At 36.8% G+C, this 21,866-nt stretch overlaps 2 protein-coding genes across 2 annotated transcripts in view; one reads left to right on the top strand and one right to left on the bottom strand.

The window, feature by feature from the left end:
* ABCC2 (multidrug resistance-associated protein 2) overlaps window positions 1-11,330 on the top strand; it is a 46,563-nt gene extending 35,233 nt beyond the window's left edge. Inside the window, exons 24-28 of the mRNA XM_089167646.1 lie at window positions 1,752-2,508; window positions 5,330-5,451; window positions 6,291-6,536; window positions 8,606-9,029; window positions 10,471-11,330. Of these exons, the coding sequence (XP_089023772.1) occupies window positions 1,752-2,508; window positions 5,330-5,451; window positions 6,291-6,536; window positions 8,606-9,029; window positions 10,471-10,568 (1,647 nt within the window). The 3' untranslated portion in view covers window positions 10,569-11,330. The remainder of the gene's footprint in view (window positions 1-1,751; window positions 2,509-5,329; window positions 5,452-6,290; window positions 6,537-8,605; window positions 9,030-10,470) is intronic.
* A 1,207-nt stretch (window positions 11,331-12,537) lies between these two features.
* Window positions 12,538-21,402, bottom strand: LOC149005406 (benzoyl-CoA reductase subunit C, putative (DUF630 and DUF632)). The gene is made up of 6 exons (XM_089168386.1): window positions 20,517-21,402; window positions 19,371-20,278; window positions 17,803-17,987; window positions 15,793-16,016; window positions 14,834-15,164; window positions 12,538-14,151 (listed from the first exon to the last, which is right to left on the bottom strand). Exons 2-6 carry the CDS (start codon window positions 20,161-20,163, stop codon window positions 13,714-13,716), a joined length of 1,971 nt encoding a protein of 656 aa, XP_089024512.1. The 5' UTR covers window positions 20,164-20,278; window positions 20,517-21,402; the 3' UTR covers window positions 12,538-13,713.
* Between the last annotated feature and the right edge of the window lie 464 nt (window positions 21,403-21,866).

The following is a 21,866-nucleotide window of genomic DNA, read 5'->3' as shown; positions in this document are numbered from 1 at the left end:
GAAGGTTGCTTGACCCTAATTTGGATACCAACAGTTCAGCGTATTGAGACATATCGATTATATCAAAATCTGTTCTGTGCTAGATCTGTTTTCTCTTTTCTGGTTCTTGGCACAAATTCTTTTGTTAGGCTTAGAGTTTGAGGACCCTCCATCATAATGTTTTTATGACATCTACCTCTGGTCATGTATTTGTACAGTTGGCCCAGTTGTATTTCCTCTAGTTTATTTGACCCAACAAATATAGTCAGTCTCAACTATCAAGAATTTTATGAGATCTGTTCATGACCTGATCCTTTGACTACCCTTTTTAAAACTTGTCCTGGGGATAAACAAATCACCTATGAACAAGAACTAACAAGTAAAGAAAAGGGGCAGATCTGGATTTTATGAAGAAGGTTGGTTGTCTGACTAAAAGGGCAAACCTGTTGCCAAAGGCTTCTGTACAACCAGAGTCCTTTTTTTTTTGTGGAGGCGGGAGGCGGGGGGGCGGGGGGGTGCAACTTTCCTATGCAGCCTTACCCCAGCAATTATTTCTTAGAGTTTGTTTTGATGCCTTGACCTCAGGCTACTACTGTGGTCCACTGAGCATTGCGTCAGTTTAGTTGTATGATTAGTACCTATAATTATACTGCACACTGAGGGGATAAAGTTGCTAGTTCTAAAGCTCCTTATTACAAGTCTACCTTTCCTTTCCAGATAAGCATTTTTGCAATATTTTCCTGTTGCGCATTGCTTCTAAATTGTTGTCCCAACATAGGATATTATGTACAAATTCTATCATGCATACCTGTGGGTGAGTTCAGAACCATAAGTTCCTGGTTGAGCTTAAGACAAGCTATAGTAATCTTCTCCTTAGGTTAAGTAAAGGCATTATGTATACTTGTCTAAGTCCAACACAAGAGTACAGTGTGTCCAGTATTTTGAGTGACAATCTCATCTTTGGTGCCTCTATGGTTGCAAACTGATTTATATTGGTTTGTTTTGTTCTGATTCAGGAAGTAAGCGACTCATTCACCTTCCTGTAACCAGTAAAGGGAAGTGAATTTAATGATGAAAACAGGAATTTTAGATTCATGACTGGTTATCTGACTTTGAATATATCTGAATATGCTTGTGAACTCTTTGCCCATTCAAATCCAAGGAACTTGGTTCATAAGTGAAGTAACACTATTCTAGAGATTTTCTGTAGAGTAGCACCAAGTTTTTCCATACGGAAGAGTGATGTGGCCGTATTGGTTGAAGTAGTATAGATTGATCATTTTTTAAATATTACTCAAATTTCAATCATTTACCCTCCAGTGTATTTGCTTCTTCGTGTATACTATCAAACATTGATTGGTTAGAAAAGTTTCATTTGTTTACTTGAATTTCAAAGTTTTATTTTGCCAGTTGGCCCACTTCATTTCTGCTGAAACTTGATACGCGAATAGCAGATCTTGGGGTCTATCTATTCAAAAGAAAATTCAGCTTTATCCTGGGAAGTCATTTTGTTGGTCTATTTGCTAAAGTAGGAAAACTTCTTCATAAATGTAACTGCTACAGCTAGACTTATAATTTTTTAGCTAGTTAATCTTCAGTGATAATAGTTAGAAATTTTGATTATATTTTTCTTCTAATTTCATTTTTCTTTAGTTCAGTTCTCTTCCAACCCGATGGACTCCCTGGAAATATGATTATCTAAATGTCACGTTTATTAGCCACATCAGTTGTAGAAACTAATGGGATTATGCATACTTTTCTGTGTTTGACAGAGCACAGCCCGTGAAGTAAAACGTTTGGATTCCATAACTAGATCTCCCGTATATGCACAATTTGGGGAGGCATTGAATGGTCTGCCAACAATTCGTGCATACAAAGCCTATGATCGGATGGCGAACATTAATGGGAAATCCATGGACAATAATGTTAGATACACCCTTGTGAATATGAGTTCGAACCGCTGGCTTGGAATCAGATTGGAAACATTGGGAGGTCTTATGATTTGGTTAACAGCAACATTTGCTGTAATGCAGAACCAACGCGCAGAAAACCAGGTGGCATTTGCATCAACAATGGGTCTGCTTCTTAGTTATGCCTTAAATATCACAAATTTGTTAACTGCCGTTTTAAGACTAGCAAGTTTGGCTGAGAACAGTCTCAATTCTGTTGAACGGGTGAGCACATATATTGATTTGCCTTCTGAAGGCCCTGCTGTTATTGAGGGTAACCGCCCTCCACCTGGCTGGCCATCATCAGGAGAAATCAAGTTTGAGGATGTTGTCCTACGCTACAGGCCTGAACTTCCTCCAGTCCTCCATGGTTTGTCTTTCATGATTTCTCCCAGTGAGAAAGTGGGGATTGTTGGACGGACTGGAGCTGGAAAATCTAGCATGCTCAATGCATTATTTCGGATAGTGGAACTGGAAAAGGGAAGCATTTCGATTGATGATTGTGATATTGCAAAGTTTGGTCTGAATGATTTGCGTAAAGTTCTTGGGATAATACCACAATCACCGGTTCTTTTCTCAGGTATGCATTATTCTCATGGCCTCCATAAGTATGAAACAATATTTAACTTGCACATTGTTTGGCTTATTTAAAATAGTTGATATGATATTGTTGCTGTAAAAATCCATTCGGTAGCGCAAGTGAACAACCTACAAAAAACGTGCTCGATCGGGTTGGTCGAGGAATGTCTTCGACGAACAAGTCAGTGGAAGCGCACAACTTTAGAAGAATAAAATGACTCAGAGGGCTCACAAAGTTAGAGAGAGTAACTCAAGAATGCGTACCTGTTAATGAGGAAGGTGTGGGTATTTATAGATCTTAGGAGAGGTTACCTTAATTGTGCAGTAATGGAGTTCAAATGGAACTCTATAATTGTTGCTAACTTCTTGGGGAGAGAAATCTTATCCACCAAGAGAGTATTACTTGGGTTGTAGTTGTGGAGTCCGATCTAGACTCTAAGAGCTATTCGAACTATCTGACTTAATTGGAATCCTTATCTATCTTTAAGGAGGTTGGATACAATTCATATTGTACATGTTGCTTAGTGCCTTCGTTTCATTTGTTTATTCGTGGTATGACCAAGGTTTGATTGGTCCAGTTCTTCTTTGGTTGACCTAGGTAGCTCTATTACGAATCGTCCATAACAGATATAATTCCACATAGGACAGCCCAACACTAAAAAAAATGAAAGAAGCTTTAGCATGAACTGGAATGTATCTAGTTGTATTGGATCCTCTACCTAAGGGTTTTGAATACCTTCAAAAGTTACGAATGGTTCTTAATTGTAAGTGTTTCAAAATCCAGACAAGAATCCAAAACTATTCAATTGATCATGAACGCCCTTTTGAATTATGTCTTATTTTAATTTTATCATTCATACCATTCTTTCCATGTATCCACTGATCGATTTCATGAATGATGAATATTAACTAGTTAATAATTAACGGATTCATTATTTTTATGTTTTGAATGTTTGCTTCAATGAGATGGTTTATGAATTCAATGGTTTCTAAAGTGGACAACCTTCATGTACCTTTAGAATGTTAACTATGATAAAGTGCCAATATTTTTGTTGTCTTACCCAAAAATCATAACAGTCTTGGATGCCTAGTACAAGAAAAAACCAGTCATAGACTTCATTTGACCTAATTCTGAAGGGTAATGGGAGTTAGAAATTAATCAAACCAACTAATGCTAGTTCTCATAAAATTAAATAAACTCATATTCCTGTGTACTACAAATATAAAGGTCTAAAGATGACCAGTACAAGGAATATCCAATGGATAACAAGCCTAATTCAAACATAACCCATCCTAAAACTCAGATATACTAAAATAAATGATATTGTGGGGTGTTTTTACCTGCATCTCTTAGCTTCGTCTCCTCAATTTATGGAACCCACCATCTAATATCACTTAAAATCTTATTAATATTTTGATACTAATGGCATATTTCCAATATTGCTGTTTCTATGAAGGATATGATTCTCAATCACCAGCTTGTCTTATAGTTTTTTAACCAAAATTTATTCAAGAAAAGTGTATCTTGAAGAAGCTCATTATTCTACTTTAATCATATCCCATGAGGGTCACATAATTTTTTTTTAACTTAATATAGATAAATTGTCATGTGCAAATGCATGTGGTGGTATCTATTTAAATATGAATTACGTAAGATGAACTATGCAGTACACTTTTACACTGCATATTTTTTAAACTAAACTTGGACAGGCTCTATCTTTTTAATTCAAACAATTTACGTTAGCCATTAGGTGTACCTTGATTATTAATGCTTGTTCTTTATATTATCCGTCAATTTTTTTTGTTATGTTTTTTCTTCTGGTTTTGTGTAGGCTTTCCTTGTTTTTGCTTTTTATAGTTGAAGAAGGATTTGGGATGGAGTCACATTCTTCAATCCTCAACTTGCTATGCAAGGGAATATTTTATGTGATACTTCTCTTGTAAAGCAATTTTAGTCTACTTATTTTTGTATGAAACAAAAAACAGAATACAAAGAGTTTTATTAATTAAAAATTAATTAGAGAGAGGCCTTTGTTTTTTGTTTTTTGGGGTAAGAAGAGAGGCATACGATTTAAGATATCAAGTAAGTCATTTTTTCCCCAGAAATGTGAAGAAAAACAGATATATATATATATATATATATATATATATATATATATATATATATATATATATATATATATATATATATATATATATATATATATATTTTTTAAGTGAAAGCAGATATCAAGTAATTAATGTTTTATTGGAGAAATGGGAAGGAAAGAAGATTGAGTAATTAGTTTAGTATGGTATTGATGAATTGACTTGCCATTTAAGTGGTAGAGGAAGCCTCTGGTTTTCTTGGTGGAACTTAACAAGCTGTTCCATAAGATTCATTGACAAGCCCTGGTCAATATGGACCACTAAAGTACCCTTTCTTCACTGGTGCAATAGCATAAAAGTGCAAAACATATTTATGAGCCTGGCTCTCTTAGCCTCCATTTGTTTCCAATGGATGATGCAACATTTTTATGTGTCATATTGATGGGTGCTTGTGTCTTTCTTGCAAAGATGTATCTGACTCTTCCTCAAATTATTCTCGGTTTGATAAAAAATCTAGAAGAAGTATTCACCATTTGATTCAACTACTCTTTATGGTCTTTTGGCTTTGTTTTGTTTCTTCCCCCCCCCCCCCCCCTTCTATTTGTTGTTCAAACTATGTTATGTTGTTATACGTAGACATATATTTTGTTTTTTTTTATAATAAAAATCTTTGGTTACACATTAAAAAAAGTTGTAGAAAATCTGTTTCCTGATGGTCCTTATCTGTGGTCTAGGAACTGTCCGGTTTAATCTTGATCCTTTCAATGAGCACAATGACCCTAACCTTTGGGAGGCTTTGGAGAGAGCACATCTAAAGGATGTTATTCGAAGAAATTCTTTGGGTCTGGATGCAGAGGTATATGCTCATTGCTTACTAAATATTATTGTGCAGACTAGAAACAGGTTTAACAAATGCCCAAACAATGGACTTGAGGTCCTATGTCTGATTTTCTTTCAATTAATTTTTTGCATGTGCAGGGAATTTTATTCAGGTCCAACTGTTCAATACTTGAAATTTTTTTCCTTCCTTTCGCTGTTTAGTAAAAGTTTCTGTCTGTCTTTTGAAAGAAAAAAGAAAAAGAGCAGTATGGATAATATCCCAGAAAATTCACTTGCTGAATGGTTTTTATTCTCGGATAATGGATCATCCAAGAAATGGTCAATTGACATGGTCATAGTCCCTTTGAAAGAAAGCATGGAAAAAGAAAAAGAACATTATGAGTAATATCTCAGAAAATTCACTTGCTGAATGGATGTCGTTCTTGGAAAGTGGACCATCCAAGAAAAGCGCAATTGATATAGTCCCTTTAAATGAAAGCACAGACCATATCATGTTAAATTAATCCAAATGATCAAGCCCTTGCTTTTTTTTTTTTTTTTTTTGGGGGGGGGGGGGGGGGGGGGGGAGAGAAAAGGGTTGGGGTGGAGCAGGCGGACTGACAATTTTGATTACTACAGATAGCTCAGTAGCCAAATCATGTAAATTAATTTCTGTTAGACTCTTTTGTGTCTTCTTTTCTGTTTTTCCCCATCATTGTTGGTTGAGGAAGTTCTCCAGACTTAGTTTTGTGCAAAACAAACTACGCAATTGGCTAAAAGTCTTTATTTACTGCACATACAATCTCTTATATTTTTTTTCTCCTGCTGAACTCAAATGAGAGATACTGACTTGAAATTAATCTTTTGGTTGTTAAGGTTTCTGAGGCTGGGGAAAATTTCAGTGTTGGACAGAGGCAGTTGTTAAGTCTTGCTCGTGCTTTGCTGCGGAGATCAAAGATCCTTGTTCTTGATGAAGCAACAGCTGCTGTTGATGTTAGAACGGATGCTCTTATTCAAAAAACCATTAGAGATGAATTTAAATCATGCACCATGCTTGTAATTGCTCACAGACTAAATACCATTATTGATTGTGATCGTGTCCTCCTCCTTGATGCCGGTCAGGTACGCCTGTAGTTTTTACCTTTCTCACTCTAAACTTATTTGCCAATTTAAGAAGGAAAATGCTGTCAATATTATTGAAAAGCAGATGGGTTTTGAATTGTTCAGGCAAAGGTTAGTTGTCCAACCATCTGAGATCCAATTGTTCGAACAGTCTGAAGCTACTCTATTTAAGTTTTAATTCTTTTTAATGAATGGTAGAGTCGATAGAACAAAAGCCAACAGCATGCTTTACCACAGCAAGTAAGGATTATTAACATGCATTAAGCCCAGTTGTTATCCATGTTGCCTACCCCATTTAGTTGAAATATGGCTGAGTTATTGGTTCAAAGCCCCTAGCTTGGGTCTTCCTAAAAAGAATTTTGCCATCCACCACTTTTTTAGGGAGTACATCATGATCATTCCATTTTTTTTTTCTTCTTCCATTGAGTTTGAAGGATCTGGATGACCTTTTTATCTGATTGTATTGACCTGATTGTTCATAAAGTCAACAATTTTTGGCAGTTTACAACCTCTGATCAGATCAATGGAATGGATTATCCTTGTAAAAAAGGTCGGCTAAATGTCTGACATTTTGTGAAAACATAGCATTCATTTCTTAGTTGGACCCAAGGAGCATGCTTATTGTTGTTACCTGGGTTTTGATGTTTCCTTTGTTTTACCTCCTAGGGCTCCTCCTTAGCTGTGGAGGGTTCCTCTCTCTCCCTCCCCTCCCCCCTCTCCAGCCATCCTGCATTCTTTTCAACTGTGTATCCCTCCCCTTTTCTTTCCCGTTGGGGCTTTATATATCGTATGTTAAACACTAGCACGCCCCCTGCTCTCTCTCGCTCTACCTGTGTCCTTCCAAAAAGGGGGAAGCAGCAGTTTAGCCAATATTATATTTGATAACCGGTCTTATGATTGAAATTGGATCAAGGGTTTTACTGGAGTGACTTTTAATACAAGTCTAGTCAGTATTTGTGTTTAACACTTAGGTTTGATGGTTGCTTTAATCACAATTTTTTATTTGTGGGGCTCGTGAAAGATCAAGGGATTTACTTGACTGACTCTTAAAGCAAGTCTTGTCATTGGCTGTGTTTTAGGTCCACTTGGTTGCTTAATGGTTATTATTTATTAAATCCTGTTAAATTTTGAAGTGCTATACACTCACATAAACACTGCTTGTGAGTCTTATATAAATTGTAAACGAACCCCCCCTCCTTCCCTCCCCCCCAGAAAAAAAAAAGGGAGTCACTTCATGGAATAGTTTAATTTTTTTTTGAAAAGTGTGCGGCCTGAGTCCTTCACCATACCCTTATCTACCTTCTATTGTCTTTCTTCTAAGTTGATACTGTTTAGTCCCAAAAACAGTCTCCTATTGATCTTCTCTCTTCTCTTTTTCTCTCTTCTTTCATCCCTTGCCATACTTCTCTTCCTTTGTCTGTTGACTGCTGCAAGACTGAAGAAGGCTATTCTACTATTGGTTAGTATTGTTGCTTGCATTCTATATATGAGAATTCAACTTCTGATCTGTTTCCGTCATTCTATTCTGGAAATCTCTCTCTTGGATTTCAGATTTGAAAACCTGATCTTCAGCTTTTCTCTCTGGAATTGTCTAATATTTGTGAGTCTGATAATCTCATTAGGCCATTCTAATTTCATTTATTTCTGTTTCTCGGATCTGAAAAATTATTTATGTTGTAGTAATCAAGCCATAAATGAATCTCTCTATTGGTTTCTTTTTTCTGTACTTACCTGAATCTATGTTTAATTATTGAGTTCTGTTAAATGCCATTGGATATAAAAGTGCATCTTTGGACTTGTTTGTATCTGGATCCTTTATATTTTGCATATTAGACTGCATGGTAAAGTAGATTTCTTGTTATTGGTAGGACTTGTACTTGCAACATTAACTGTTTGAGTATGTGGTAAATACCTCTGGATACTCAATATTTCCTCAATGAGGATGTCTCCCCTGGGAAATTAACTGCAGAACAATAAGCTGCTCTTATATTTAATTGTATTTCATCTAGTTATTTCTTACATGAGTTTTGATACCATGGATGCTAAAACCATTGGGTGTCTCCCAACAGGTTCTAGAATTTGATTCTCCAGAGCGTCTACTGCTGAACGAAGGGAGTGCTTTCTCTAAGATGGTCCAAAGTACAGGAGCTGCAAACGCCCAGTATTTACGGAGTTTAGTCCTTGGAGAAGGTGAGAACAGGCCAAGCAATGCAGAGATGATGCAGCAAGAAGGACAAAGGAGATGGCTAGCTTCTTCGCGATGGGCTGCTGCTGCTCAGTTTGCACTTGCCATGAGCCTGAGTTCTTCACAAAATGATCTCCAGCAGCTGGTGATTGAAGATGAGGATAACATCATAAGGAAAACCAAAGATGCAGTCATAACTCTGCAGGGTGTTTTAGAAGGGAAGCATGACAAAGATATTGAAGAATCGCTGGATCAATACCAAGTTCCTAGAGACAGATGGTGGTCAACACTCTACAAAATGGTTGAAGGTACGTAGTAATACCGCTAGATCTTTTTACCAATCCAAATATATACCACACAAGCATAAGTTACAAGGAAAGGTTGTTGGCAAATTGAAATAATTATTCTGTTTATATACATTTTTTTTTAAAATTGTCTTTCTTATCTGTTTTTCTGTTGAGTTGACTGAGATTTCTAAGTTTCAAAGTTATGAAAGCAGTTAAACATTTTCAGAATATGATGAGAAGTGTTTGTCTTTATGTAAGATTTTGCCGAAGCTTTTTTCTTATCAGTTTTTGTATTGAATTTTACCACCATTCCTTGGTGGATTATTTAATTTTCTTCCCCCCTCTCTACTGGACGACCTTGTATCGTTCATGTGGTGTGTTAAACTGTACAATGCATAAGCATCCTGTGGGATTTAGATATACATGTTCCCCATTTCGTTTTTTTGGCCCCCACCAAGTACCAGTATCCTCTTATTAGTGTACATTTATACATGCAATTAAGATTACAATCTTGAGTTTGATTTCAAGAAAACTTCCTTTCGTTCTGTGGCTGGTACTTAGTACTTGACTAGAACACATCCAGAATGAAAGAAATTCTTAAAGCGGTAACTTCTATTCTCAAAGTCCTCTGCGTTAACTTTTTGTTGTAAAATTTGTATGTATTGATTTGTGCTTCTTCATTTATGAATTATCTTCTCTCTTTTGATTCCTTTGTTTGCAATCAAAGGGAACAACAGGAAAACAGCTATGCTTATACATTTCATAAAACTACAATTGGTTGCTTCATTTTTGAAGTGCTGACCCACCTTATCTACAATTTACTCTCTCCCTAATGGTGTGCCCTGGTTGCATAATACTTTCTTCTTATCTTTTATGTTTGGGCATTAGGCTGACAGGAGACATTGTTTCACTTGTTTCACCATAGTCATTTCACCATAACTTGAAACTAGTCCAAGAGTTACTCTACTTTTAGGCAGCAGGTGTTTAAAACTTCATGACCATCTGACTATGATGGTTTATATGGAAAGGCAAGTTACCACATGAGGCATAAGGGTTTCTGTGTGAAATTTCATGCTCCTAACCCTCCATGACTATGTTTCATCTGCATTATGTGAGATAGATCACACAAATTACCATCAACAGTGATGAAATCATTTGGTCCTATCAATACCAAACAGACCCTTTTAACCAGAAACTTGATTGCAATTTTTTTTTTTTTTTTTTTTTAAATCATTTGATTAAATTGGCATTCTAAGATATGACCAATAGGAGGGGCATATCTATTCCATTATCAAGAAAAACCACAAGCACATGCTCTGCGGAGCATAATAGAGATGATTGGCAAAAACTTGCAGGGATGTTCAACATTAGTTACACATAAAAGAGAATTAAATTGTGTTCAATGGAGTAGAAAATGAAATGTGGTTTGCTAGTTCTGATCCATTGTTACTTTCTGTTTCAGGTCTTGCCATGATGAGTAGGTTGGGGCGCAACAGGGTGCATCAATCTGTATATGGTTTAGAAGAGAAATCAATCAATTGGGACAGTATTGAGATGTAAATGTATGTTCAACCCTATAAAGAAACGCAAATGGTTGGGAATACAAAGGAAAACCAAATTAACCATGCTATGGTCAACGCTACTGAAGACGAAGAGCACGGGCTGCTGTCGACTATGTTGATGGTTACTGCATTGCAGGATGTTGACCATAGGAAGGGAAGTGGCCAGTCCTGCCAACAAGTAGTTGTGTGGAAGCTAAATTTTTTTTCATTATGATCTATTTCTAGATTTAGATGGGGTCATCTGCCCTGCTTCAGTTTACCAGTTTATAGATTGTCGAAGGCTGTTATCAGTAATTTAGATTGTTGAAATTCTCAGTCATTGATAGGAAAATGTTTTTAAGAGTCAAGTCATCCTTATGTTTATCTGATCTTTGATATCATTGCTCAATTCAAAGAAATTTTCTAGTCAGGTACCTCCTGAAAATTTGGGGGTACTTTCTAATGTTTCCATCTTAAAGCTTGGAGGCTTATTTCTTTGAACACATCTGCAAACATTCAAAATGTGAGGGAACCAGAAGTCTATAATGTAGGAGTAATTCTTTTGTGGTCGGTCTTCACTCTTATTTAAATCCAAAATCAACATCTTGTGCTTTGTTAATTTGAAAATCAGGTAAACAATATGCAGCTGAGAAATTGAACTTTTCATGAGCTGTTTGGTTGGATTGTACCAGTTCTCTCGGAATTGTTTCCATGTAGGATAATGCCACGTCACTTCTATGCTTACAAATCCTTTCTAGCCTTCTTCCACAGCTGTCCTGGACTTGGATGAACTTAAATAAAATTCAGTTTATATGTTAACAATTTGAATACCTAATTTTTACGGAAAAAAAATCCTTTGTTGTGCACAGCAATGTAACACCATAATTTGATACGTGGCATATTCTTAATAAATGGCTCAGGTTAGAAGGTTGGGTTTTAAATGAAAGTGACCCATCTTATGACCACACCTGTTGTCGGACCTGGCTCTAAATATGGTTGGAGAGGAGTTTTTTCCCATCGTGTTCTTGCCTTTTCAATTCCATCTTCTTCCCTCTCAGTGTTGTTCTTCCACGGTGTCTCTTCCACATCTCTTATTATTTTATTTATTTATTGTTCTTTTTTTCTTTTTCTTTATCTTCTTTAACTTGCAATCATCAGGATATCTAATCCTCCTACTTCTGTATTTATGATCTTTTTGTGAATCGGCCCTCTATTATATTAGCCAGGCTCTTCTTATGTCCCATATACAGCAGATTCCGTGAGCAGCGATCCTTTAAGTAATCTTCTCGACGAAATGAAAGTGACCCATATTTTTGCCTCACCATACTCTGTGAAGAACTTAGGATCAAGCATGTTCTGAAAAAAACAAAACCATCATCAGAACGACTTCTCAGTATTTTGCTGTGAGTGTATTTTTGGCCTCCCTCCTTTCTTGGTTTTTTGTTTTCAGTTCTGTGTAGGCCATTACTCAGAACGATTTTATCCTTTCTGGAGGCAATCATGCTAGTTCAAAGTTGGTGCTTTTGCTACTTGAGAATGTATTCCAGAATCAATGGTTTCCATTGATTAGAAAGAGATGAAGAAAGGGGTTCCCAAATAAGAAAAAACATCAATGAAGAAGAAAGCAAGAGATGTGGAAGAGACACCATCTAAGAACAACAGTGAGAGGGAAAGAAGATGGATGGAAGAATAGCAGTGAGAGGGAAGAAGATGGAGTTGAAAAGGGTGGGAACACGATGGGAGAAAAATCCTCTCCAACCATATTTAGAACCGAGTCTAAAAATATGTTATTTTTTTGTTAAAATAGGTCATAAGATGAGTTACTTTTAACATAAAACCCAACCCTCTAATTTGAGCCGTTTATTAAAAATATGCCACGTGTCAAATTGTGGTGCACAGCAGAGGTTTTTTCCCCAATTTTTACCTGGTTTAGATCCCAAAATCTGATGACAAGACCCGCGCTGGCCAGATCTTGGTGGAACCTTGACGGTTTTTGAGGCGGTAATTTCTGAAACTTTCCATTAGGCTATAGAGAAATACCAGGGACTGTTTAGTGATCTGTGTTCTCTTCTTTCCCATCTTAGTGATCTATGTCATGGATTTTTGCGTGCAGAAAAGCAAATCATTTGACAAAAGAACAAAGAAACAATTGAGTCTTCCTTTCCTTCAGTCAGAAAGTGTTGCTTTAAGCAACTGGGGTTCATTATTAAGTTGGTCACCTTTGTTTGTTCTTTTTATATCAGTTCGTGAGTTACTCCCCATTGAACAATCTCTTGGGTTTTTTCTTTCTCTTGCTTTTTTTCAAGTGCTTAGCTTTGAACACTTAAAAAAGTGAACTTAAAAGCATTCCAACCCGAAGCTGGATTCCTGATAAAGATGAGTATCTTTTTGGTTAAGTGGGTAAGAAGACAACTTATGCATGGCCTGGGCCTAAGCTAGCTTTGAGGCATTTGCATGCCAAAAACTGACTTCAAAGATCGAATTTAGTGAGTTCATATTATTAACTTTGGCTATCAACTGATTTCCAAGAGCTGATGCTATCCAGAGAAAATATTATCATTCAAATTTGATTCTTTGAGGCTTGAACAATAGCAGACATGTTCTCCCCTCCACGCCCTCCTTGGAAACAAGTGTTTACATTCTCTCTGAAAGCCAATTTACTCACTAAAAAGCTGTTATATGGAAATACATTAATGAAAGCCAATTTACATCATGAGCATCTTCTGATGAAGAGGAATAGAATGATAAACCAATGTCTCTGTTGACAATCTTTTATTTGTATAATTAAGACGACGAACATTTTAAAAACGTATATTTAGTGCCAATACTTACAGTCTAAGTGTATTTTGACATTGATTGTTGCCAGTGGTCTCTTCAATATCTGCCTCTAACACCACTCTGAGACTGCAGCTGAAATCACCTGCACCAAAACTTCAACCTCTTTTCCAGGATGATTTGAAACTAAGCATACAGACTAAAATCTCCATTCATCATTATATTCAATCTGCAGAGATATTGAATTTGTGTAACATTCCTGGTCGGCATAGACTTCCCTTGTTTGGTAGATTTCAGATAACTGGTGATAAAGAATGCGAACCAATAGCCTGAATCTGGCATGAAGCTCCACATACTGCCTCTCAAGGGCAAATTCAATCAGTAAGGTTTTAACTAGAGTACCCAGCATGCGAAGCTATCGATGTTGCACGGCCATGAATAGCCTCGAAAGCCTGAATGCACACACCTGAGAATCCAGTTAATGCCTGAAAGACATTTGGTAGGCTTGTTTGTAGGTTATTCAGGGTTATATCCTGGGTGACCCGAACTGAATTGAAATATTTTGCCTTCTCCTCCTCTACCTGCTTCTTAAGGGCTTCAGTCTTGGCACGCTTGATTGATATGGGATGTTTAGGGCTCAATATGGAATCCCCATTTGGAGTGAAGTTCACATCAAGCTTCTTTTCCATTTCGCAGAGGGAGTTCAATTCCTTCTTCAATCTCTTCTCAATCCGATCAGACTTCTTTTGCATGTAATGTTCTTCAGCCTGCTGCAAGACTATGGATTGTATGACTGACACAAAGCTCTTAATGGAGTCAGAGGCCACCTGTAGGCATCCAAGCAATCATTTAGTAAGCATAACAGTTCCCCTAGGTCACACGCTTTGGGTGCTTCTTTGACTATTGGTTTGGCTTATTAACCTTGTTTATTGTCCTTTCTACTTTCTTTAACTGCCCTTCTACTTCCATAATACTTCTTTTCCTTTTTCAGCCACCTCCTGATCCATGTAGCCAACCCATTTAATTAGGAAAAAGGTTATGATGGTAGTTCTTGTAACAGTTTCCCTAAACCTTGGAGGAAGTAATTAGTTATAGATTAGGCTTAGTAAAGAATGCTAACAAGATAAGAACTCCAAGTCAACCCATTATCCCAACACTAAACTTGATTCCTTTGAGATGGGCAAAAATTTATCCAAGACTATAATGGAAGCTCTAAAAAGGTCACGAGGATCAAAGGCTGGTTTTAGTGTGAGGAGAATTCCTATTATATTACTTTAGGGGTATACATTCTAACTAAATACCTTTTTTTCTAGATTCTCGTCGAACCTATAGCTTCATTAACCATCCAATAGATCACAGAGTTGCTATGATCTGATCAAGCTAGCTTTAGCATTGGAGACCTCAAATTGGATCACCATGAAATAGCAACCAAACTCCATGAATTCAGGCGATTTAACCTACATAGATTTGTCAGTAAATGGGGACTGATTATCAGATAACTGGACGTACCTTGTCAGGCAACCTGTCTAGAGCACGTTGCCATTCTTCACAGAGAGCTTGAACCCTGCATGGCTGGTTTCTTTGTCGTTGGTCACCGTCTAGCGAGTCTGTCAGTTGGACCCAGTTGGTGAGAGCTTGTACATACCCTCGTTGAGATGTGATGAGCTTGCAAAAGCTATTGTACCAGGCAGTGACCTCTGTTTCCAGTTGGGATGTGGCCTGACGGTGAGAGTCTGTTGTGGGTTCTGCATTTAGATAATCAGGGAGATGGCACATTTGTTGGGCCATATGGTTCTGCACTTGATGACATTCATACATTGTTCTCCACATGTGCATCAACCTGGAAAAGGAAGCATCAAGGAAAATACGTGATTGAGGCATAATCAAAGCTATAATTGTTCACATTCTACAATTGAAATGGTACTGGTCGTAACCGATATACGTATCCCTTTTTTTCCATATATGACCTGTACTTTTTTTTTCTCAATATGATCCTATGCCTAGTGACTTTCATTCATCAGGTCACCCCAAAAGTGCACTGAACTCTCAGGCGATAATACTTCAGGAACCACAACTGAACAGAGTAATCTATTCACGTACTGGGGCATAGCTTCACCAGGCTGGCAAGCAATGGACATTTATTGGATTAGTTTTCCCCGCCGAACCTAATGTGAAATTGAAAAGCATCACATGAAAGGAATGCTTCCCACGGGGAGGTCAGGTAATGTCAAGCACGTGACATTAAGAGAGGTGGAGAAAACAAAGTAAATGAATTTGATATGTACATTCCTAGATTCAAATGAAAAGGCTATCCTTTTTTATTTATTTATTTTTATTTTTCACATTTTGATTTGAAGTGAGCTTATCACAGGAATAATTACAGAAAAATCGATAATCTAAACACTTTCCGAGGTAGAAATTTTAGAATTCTATCTAAAAGTTGTTTTAGACAAATTTCTAAAACTCACCCTAATGATAACTCAACAAGCTGCAGAAGCAACTCCTCATCTCTGAGCTTCAGTATTAATGTACACGTACTACTTATTGATTGCTGCAAACACAAGATGTCAGACTGCAAGCATTCAATGCTGATCTGGGTTTTCTCAATCCTTGGCAACTCTTCATTCTCAGCCTCTTGTCTCCGCAGCAACACGATTTTCTTCTCATACTCCAATTTTGTTTGTTCCTCCTCCTGCACCATAGAAATAATTAAATAAATAGGGGAAGTTGTGTGGTGGAGTGGGATAAATATGAATACAATTCTAACAGCGACCTGTAAAATGACACCAAGAAAATGCTGGAATGACATCTTTAGCCAGAAAAACATCGGAGCAGGTAAAAACTGGAGCACACAAACATCAGTCCCCTTAAGGCCAAGGATAAACCTGGTAAGATAATATCATAAATCTGGATCGCCTGTCTGTATAGTTTATCAAGGCATTGCTAGACAGGTGCCTTGCATTTTGGATGCTCAATACTGGTCTCCTTGCTGCCTTGATAAGTATGCGTATTTGTTTGCACTTCTATTAGTTCTTTAGGAGCTAATAGTTCTCGAAGATAATGACAACTAATCTTCTACAGGTCATAGTTTAAAATCTTGTCGAGATCTCATCTCAAGAATCTCAACCTGGTTGGGACAGGATAGCATACAAATGCCTGTATAGAAAAACTATAACTTGAACCATGTCATTTGAAATTTTGGAAGAAAGGACTCCAGACTAGCAGTGTGGATCTGGAGAAGTGGGAACTCTTTTCCTTCGCTTTTTGGTCTTAGTATCACTCATTCTTAGAAGATTACACTAAAAAAATGGTGTTAAATTCTACCTATTTCTCAAGATTTATGTGGATTCAATCAGTCAGAGTCTGCAACATGGAAGACTAGGGTTTCTAACTTTTGTGACTTATGTTTATGTACTATTATCCACTGAACTAGGTAGTTGTACCCAGTACTTGATAGTTGATTGGTACTTGGTATTGGTGCTTGACAGTTGAGAGTTCGGTACATATGATATTGACTAAGTTATTGTTCGAGATGAACTTGCAGTTTCTTTAAGAAATTTCCCTGTCTTTATTTTTTGTTTTACCTGTCAATTATGTCTCATGCATTCGAAGTTTCAAATGAATGCAGAATATGCAATATAAAATGTTTACAGTATGAGTCAGTTTGAGGTATTCTAGAGCCTGGGAGGGGGTGTAATCTGGCATGCTTTGTATCCTTTTCAATTTTCTAGCCGCTGAAATCTATAGTAGTTGGTCAGCAAACCATGAATAACCACAAGTCAGAAGGTAGAGCATTATTTGAAAGAGATTAACAGAAAATCCACTTTGAGTAAATCCCACTTTTCTGCTCAAACTACCTTGATCTAAGCATGTTTTAGTACCAAGGTATAATGGAAGGGTCACACTGATCTCTACCAAGCATCTAGTCAACAAGAAAAACAAGCAAAACACTAGCATAAATAAATGAACCAGCCCAATAGTTTCATGCTAGTATTGAATTGTTATGGATCTTAGCATCGATCGAAGTTTTGAGCTATGAGCTGTTGGGCATCGATGAGGTGGTCCATCAAATAAAATAAATAGAAAAATACCAATTGATTGACAGGATGACCATGAGTAAATAGCAATCTTATAAAGAGCTACGATGGCTTTTGCCTTCTCCTTCGGGAAAACATGACATCCAACCAATAGCAAGATCCAATACCAATATCATTCATAAAAAGTCAGTAGTGCAATGATGAAAAAAAAAGATGTTTCTCCTCAAAATTAATAATAATGTTGAATCATTGTCACATTATGATACCCTTTGGGGAAAAGATAAAAATAAATATCAACAGTAAAAAATAATAATTAATGTTGAATCTTTGTCACATGATGGTACCCTTCCGGGAAAAAATTATTTAAGTACCAAAGTTATTGACAAGTTGATAACTGAATTAAGTACTAGTTTCTGCTTTCAAGCTAAATACGGTACTTACCTTAACTTCCTTATACAGTTTTTGTTCCTCGGCATAAAGCTTATCTAGCGTTATGCAAAGGGCACCAAGCTTGGAAGGTTCAATTGGGCCTTGAAATTCTACAGAGTCCCTGTTAGACTGAAGTGATCTCGAAGACCAACTCTTAGACAATGAGCTAAAGACCTTCGCAGACTTGCATCTCTTCCCTATCAATGGAATATTCAAAAGATAAAAATCCTTAAGATATTGACTACAACGACAGGTAATAAAAGAAAATAAGTAGAAGAAATCCAAGGTACCAAATGACAGGCCAGAGGGATTGTCATCAAATATAAAAGTACACATGATGTAAATAAATGCAGGGACCCAATACTGATCATCTAAGAGATATTGTATGCCAAGAACAGAAAAAATTAAAATGGACAGTCATCATAATCTTTTGAATAACTTTTTTTTGGAAAAACAAGGAAAAGAAGATGGAACAGACAGCAAGTACTTGCAGATTTGCAGTCATTTGATCAGGTGCACATAAGGATTAGGGGTCTAATTGGGACCCAACTGACCAGGTACACACACTTCCAGGATAGATATTTATTAAAGAATTATGAATTGATAAAATGAAATTTGCAGTTTATAAACTTCTCCAAAGAGAGAAAAACCTAAGGATAGTACTAATGAGAACTTCAGACCTTCCAGTACTCTGTGGAAGGGTATCCTCTTTTTAGTTGAAAGGAAGCAATGGAATTTTGAAGTAGAAAATAAAAGTTATTAGCCAAGGATGAACCAATCTCAGCTATATTAAGACCTAAATTATCTAGAAATCACCAAAGTTAAGTTGAAACTGAACTAAATTGCTAGCAGGAATGTAAATAACATTCAGAGTTTTAAAATAAAATTCAGTTACATCATAATTAGCCCATCAGAAAGCATTAAACACAATATATGAAAATGAAAACATGGGGCAGAAAGGCTGCATCAAAGAAAATAAGATACACAAGAAATAAAATATTATGGTGAAACCACAATGAGTTCCAAAATCAGATCAGAATCACATAACTAAAGCTTCTGAGAACCAAAGATCTATATGACATCAAATCAATGGAAAACTGACAAAGAATGTCTGTTCAGTCCTGTATCTACAAGAAAATCCAGTCTCAACATGCCCATTATGCAAGATTGCAACTATGAGAAGACATGTAATGCATTCAACCATCCACCAAAAAATGCAAATGACAAGAATTGATGAACTCAGGCTCGAATTTTCTAGTTTTTGGCCAAAATTACCAGTTAGTCCAATACTTGCCATAGGTAGCATTTCCAAGGATCAAACATCCAACCAGCCAAGTATGGTGGGTGACCTAGGAAGAAATAGCCTAACCCTACATTCAAGCACAGAGAATAAAAATTTGCAAAAGCCCCCCAAAGAAAAAAATAATAATAATAATAATTAAAAAAAATCTTTTATGCATCTGAATTGAAGATATTAATAAGAAACAGTCAAGAAGAAAATACAGAAACAAATAATCAATCAAATGTAAAAATTGTAAATAGAAACAAGAATGTCTCTATAAGGTAGAGATGATATTTACTGTTGCTTTCTCCTATACTCTGGCAGGAAGAGTCTCCTATGTTGATGTCCAGAAGAACAGATACTTCTTTCCCACCATCATAAGCTTTCATGAAATATTCATCCAAATCCCTCACAATACCTGCCAATGTCTTCTTGCTCCTAATTACCGTGGCCATATCTACAGTGTCCTTCGTAATCGAACTCACGATTGATGAACAATCATCAATTATCTCTGCTAGTGGAGGCTTGTCCGAAAGCGAATTCAGAACAATATCAGTTGTAACTACTTCCTCTTCTTCGTCAAATTCTGTTTTAGTCTCTGCCCAATCTTCTTCCTCTTCCCGCCGAAGCACTATACTCTTCAGCAGAAGCGGAGAAGATGAAGAAGGTTCATAAGGATCCCAGAAATCCGGAGGCGGAGGTGGCCGCGGCGTTGGGCAGCTGCTCTCGTCATCAATATCACTAGTTTCCTCTTGAACAGCTCCTTCTACTTCCTCCCCATTCGTAGAACTTGTTAAATCATCACCTAAGGACGCTGGAAGTGGAGGCGGCGGTGGAGGTGGAGGTGAAGAAGGCAAAGGACGGGAAGATCGAGGCAGCGCAAGGCCAAATGGAGCATCTTCGGCTTCCAACGTCTCTGCTTCGGTGAATTGACTAAGTGTGATTCCTGTGTTCTTCAGAGCTCGCAGATAAGCCAACAGAGCCACAGCGAATTCTTCACGAGATCCAACTAATTGCTTCATCAACCGCTTTCTCTCCTTGCATCTCTGCACCCTCTCTTCATTGTCAATCTTGGATGCAACACAACCCATGTCTTCAGAAGCAGGAAAAGAAACTGATTGATATAGATAAAAGCTTCTGCTCTATGAGCTTGTCTCATAAACAAATCATTGATCAGATGGGAATCCCAGGAAGGTTGAGTTTTCTCTACAGGCACCCACAAATTTAATCATAAAAAACCCCCCCCAAAAAATCTCATTTTCGTCATCCGTAACATACATCACCATTACTGAGAATTTTAAGACATTGATGAGTGTTTCTGGGCAAGACCCACGTAGCTAAGGTTGTTGAAAAGCAAAATCAAAGAGGAAAACAAAGAATCTCGAATGTAGATCGAATAACTGGAAACAACAAAAGAATGAACTTAAAATCCAAGACTACTAACCGAGACTTCAACAAAATCATGGAGGAGAAGTTTTCCAGTTGATCAGTTTCAGAATGAGCTCACATTGCAGATCAGATTTCATGAGCGGATGGGTCTCCAGGAAAGTGAAAGAAGAAAAAGAAACCCACTAGAGAAGTTCAAAATGAAGAGTCAACAGTGATGTGAAAAGGGATAGAGAAAGACAAGGAAAAAATAAATGAGTTTCTCTCCAATTATTCAATTTTTACCAACCCTTTCTTTTTTTTTTTTTTGGGCTAAGAATTATTTTTTTGCCAACTTGAATATGAAAAGAAGAGAATAAAAACTTAAAAGGGGAAACGAACGAAGACTCTGACACAGTGAAAACAGTAAGAACTGATTTCTGCAGAAGCTACAAACCTGCAAATGACCTTATTTGCAAGTTCTTGTAGAAAGGGATGAACAGAAAACACCAGTTTCGGAAAACGCCAAAACAACGATGGGTAAAAGCAGAAGAAGAAAAAAGGGAAGCCTAGAAGGGTAAGAAAGGTACACAGAAGAGAAAAATGGATACTTGAGTGCTTCACAGCTTGGACTTTGTGCAGTTGTCTGAACCCGTGCCATCCTCCATTGGAAGCAAAACATCAAAGAAATTCATTGGTTCCCTCGAGCCTCTCGATCGTCTATGCATCATTTCTACTCATCCATATCAGAATTTTTTTACGTTTACCCAGAAAAAAGAAAAAGAAGAAATCTTTAATGTTAATCATATCACAGAAAGAAAATTTTAATGCCAACAAAAAAGAAAAAGAAGAAATGTTTAACGTTCATCTTATCATTGAAAGAAAATTTTAATACCAACAAAAAATAAAAAAAGAAATCTTTAACGTTAATCATAGAAAGAAAATCTTAATACCAGCTTCCTTAATCTGGGTTTCAGGCTTTCAGCTTAAGTTCACCTGCTCTCCTTTTTATTCAAACATCAGTCAGATTATTTTTATTATAAAAAAACAAATAGATAGAAAGAAAAACAGAAAAAGGGTAGTGACACGTATCATTAAAAATAAAATAAGAATAAATTACACGCCAGATATGTGTAGATGACACGTCAGAAAATGGGTTCTTCTAAGTATATGACATCTTAGGAATCTTTACCTAAAAAAAATTATTACATTTTAGGATCGCTTATATGGAATCAATGCCTTGAGAATGAAATGATTCTAATATAGTTCTATAAGAAATTTGATTCATCTCAAAATTTTCGGACGATACCGTACTGACTTACCATCATCTAGTCGAGAGGGTCCACCTTATTAGTGTCTAGAAGTGAGTCCCCATTGACTATATGATGGATGAGGCATCAGAATAATAATATTCTCAATTTGATTTTGA

The sequence above is a fragment of the Hakea prostrata genome, chromosome 9 (genome assembly GCF_041222555.1).
Source record: "Hakea prostrata isolate BN-2017 chromosome 9, UWA_Hpros_2, whole genome shotgun sequence".
Taxonomy (NCBI): domain Eukaryota; kingdom Viridiplantae; phylum Streptophyta; class Magnoliopsida; order Proteales; family Proteaceae; genus Hakea; species Hakea prostrata.
The sequence above is the reverse complement of the archived record's forward strand: the minus strand, read 5'-3'. Positions and strand labels throughout refer to the sequence as shown.